Source organism: Penaeus vannamei, chromosome 35, assembly GCF_042767895.1.
Source record: "Penaeus vannamei isolate JL-2024 chromosome 35, ASM4276789v1, whole genome shotgun sequence".
NCBI classification, from domain to species: domain Eukaryota; kingdom Metazoa; phylum Arthropoda; class Malacostraca; order Decapoda; family Penaeidae; genus Penaeus; species Penaeus vannamei.
In genome coordinates, this window is record NC_091583.1 from 2,046,054 (window position 1) to 2,048,553 (window position 2,500).

The 2,500-nt window shown below is 35.9% G+C and overlaps 1 protein-coding gene across 1 annotated transcript in view; it reads left to right on the plus strand.

Annotated features, from left to right (window-relative positions):
• Positions 1–2,500, plus strand: part of Gpb5 (Glycoprotein hormone beta 5) — a 28,087-nt gene that overhangs the window by 16,965 nt on the left and 8,622 nt on the right. The window contains exon 3 of the mRNA XM_070113908.1: positions 179–262. Within this exon, the coding sequence (XP_069970009.1) occupies positions 179–262 (84 nt within the window). The remainder of the gene's footprint in view (positions 1–178; positions 263–2,500) is intronic.

Below are 2,500 nucleotides of genomic sequence, written 5' to 3' on the forward strand. Positions count from 1 at the left end.
GAAAGGGAGAAAGAGATAGATAGATAGATAGAGAGATAGAGAGGATGATGAGAATAACAGACAGACAGACAAATATATAGATAAGTATGTTAGTAAGCCGGTAAACAAACACAGACAACTAAGACAATTTGAGCAGGAAGAGGACTTCAACACTCACCCTCCCTCTGGCGCCTTGCAGGTTCACAAGACAGACGACAACGGCCGAATGTGCTGGGATTACATCAACGTGATGAGCTGCTGGGGACGCTGCGATTCTAACGAGGTAAGTGTCCCTTTTTGCAATTTGGCGAAGTTTTACTACGGTTATTATTGTTGTTTTATTGCGGGTTTTAGTCATGTACCGGGACGTTGTTTCAGAAAGTAGTTGATGTCACTGCGAAATGACAGAGGATTAAGTCTTAGCGGAGCGTATTTACAAAGCCAGATGATAACGAAGGCATCGCCGTCAACAGCAAGAACAAAAAAGGTAATTGAAGATTCCATGATGATGATAATAAAGCTGCCCAACGAGCAGGAAAAAATCGACATGATAAAAAAGCGTCATCCCCTTCGTTCTCCCTTGCCATGATTATTTACCAACGTTTTAACACTAGCAGAAGAGAACGAGAAGATTTCAAGACATTTCAAAGAAGGACTCTTTTTTTTCTGTGACAGGAATTAAAGAAAGAAGAAAAAAAACAACTAAAACTAAAGCCTCTGCTCGGTTGCACACATTGCAAGTAAATGCTCTGATTTTGAAGATCAAAAAGAGCGCTTCCACGTAAATAGATAGTTTGGGTGTGATGGCAGAGGACTGAGATCATACTGCCCACTCATGCAACAGACGCAGTCTAGTAAACGGAGAAAGTGAGCATCATATTTTCCGAATATTACGTAAAATATCCTTAGCATTTTCCCATATGTAGAACGGTTGAAGAACGATTGCCTCCATACCATTTGTGGGTGCAGGTGACGTCTAAGCGGCTCTATGGCCACTGAACTTCCTTCCATTAGTATTTTTTCATTAATTTAATTTGTAGATATGGAAGTGCTCAGTTATCCTTCAGTCTCCATCCGCCGACCGAGGCAGGGATAAAGGGAGATCTAAGCCGATTATGCGTGTTATGCCTCATTTTTCATTCAAGAATTTCAGTTTGTTGTAAATTTCGATGCCTCATTTTGAGTTAGAGGTCAAATTATTATCAAATCTTTTTGTATATCATATCTAGTCTCAAGAAGCAGTTGAGACTGGGTCTGTATTCTCGGGGATATCTCAACACAGTAACATTTAAAATATAAGATCTGGAATGATAATCTGAATATCACAATGTAAATATTATGGTTTGTGTGTTCAAGGAACACCCACCAACGAGAGGTAATGCATCTAAAGAAGTCATCTTATTACATGATAATTACTAGTGCGTAATAGTGTCAGTTAAAAAAAAAAGTAATCATCAAACCCTCATCAGTAATTCTTATGCAAATTTTACGTAACAATGTCGTGTTAATGAGGTGCTCAAAACTAATTCCGCTTTATGAATGGGTAATCATTTTCGCTCTCTTGAGAAAGTGTTTTGACATTGTACTCGATACCAATTCGTGAACGTCCTCAGGAACATGGAGATAGAGCTTGCGAATTCCTTTGAAAATTTTAGTATTTTGTGCTACATACTGGTAATCCATCACAAGGGAGTAACAGGGACCCTGTACAACCGTCGCTGTTTGCTATCTGTGGAAAACGGTCAGTACAGCTTTTTTACGCATTTACGATAACAGAATCCGGGTTCCTGCTAGAACTTCGTAATATTCAAACACTTTTATTATAACGGCAACCCTCGCAGCAAAAGGTGGAAATCCAATTTCTCTCTTCGGCTTTGACCTATGATATATACCCGTTTCTGTTTATATTCATTTCCCTTCAAGACCAAAGGTAAACAAATCTTCACAAGCATTTTGAAGGGGGCCTCAGCTGATCGCGGACGCCTGGGCTGAAAGAGATCACTTATTATCTCTCCAACGGTGACCAATAATGAGGTTTCTCTGCCAATCTCTCCAGCGAGGTAGTTTTCCGCCTGTCTTTTTCTCTCTCTTTAAGGAGAACAAGGATTTATAGAAATTTTGCAGTCGAGTTCTGTGGTTGGTTTCAGCTTTCATATATATATATATATATATATATATATATATATATATATATATATATATATATATATATATATATATGTATGTATGTATGTATGTATGTATGTATGTATGTATCTATCTATCTATCTATATATATACAAATATACATATACATATACATACATACATACATATATATATATATATATATATATATATATATATATATATATATATATATATATATATATATATATATATATATACGTGTGTGTGTGTGTGTGTGTGTGTGTGTGTGTGTGTGTGTGTGTGTGTGTGTGTGTGTGTATATATATATATATATATATATATATATATATATATATATATATATATATATATATATATATATATATATATA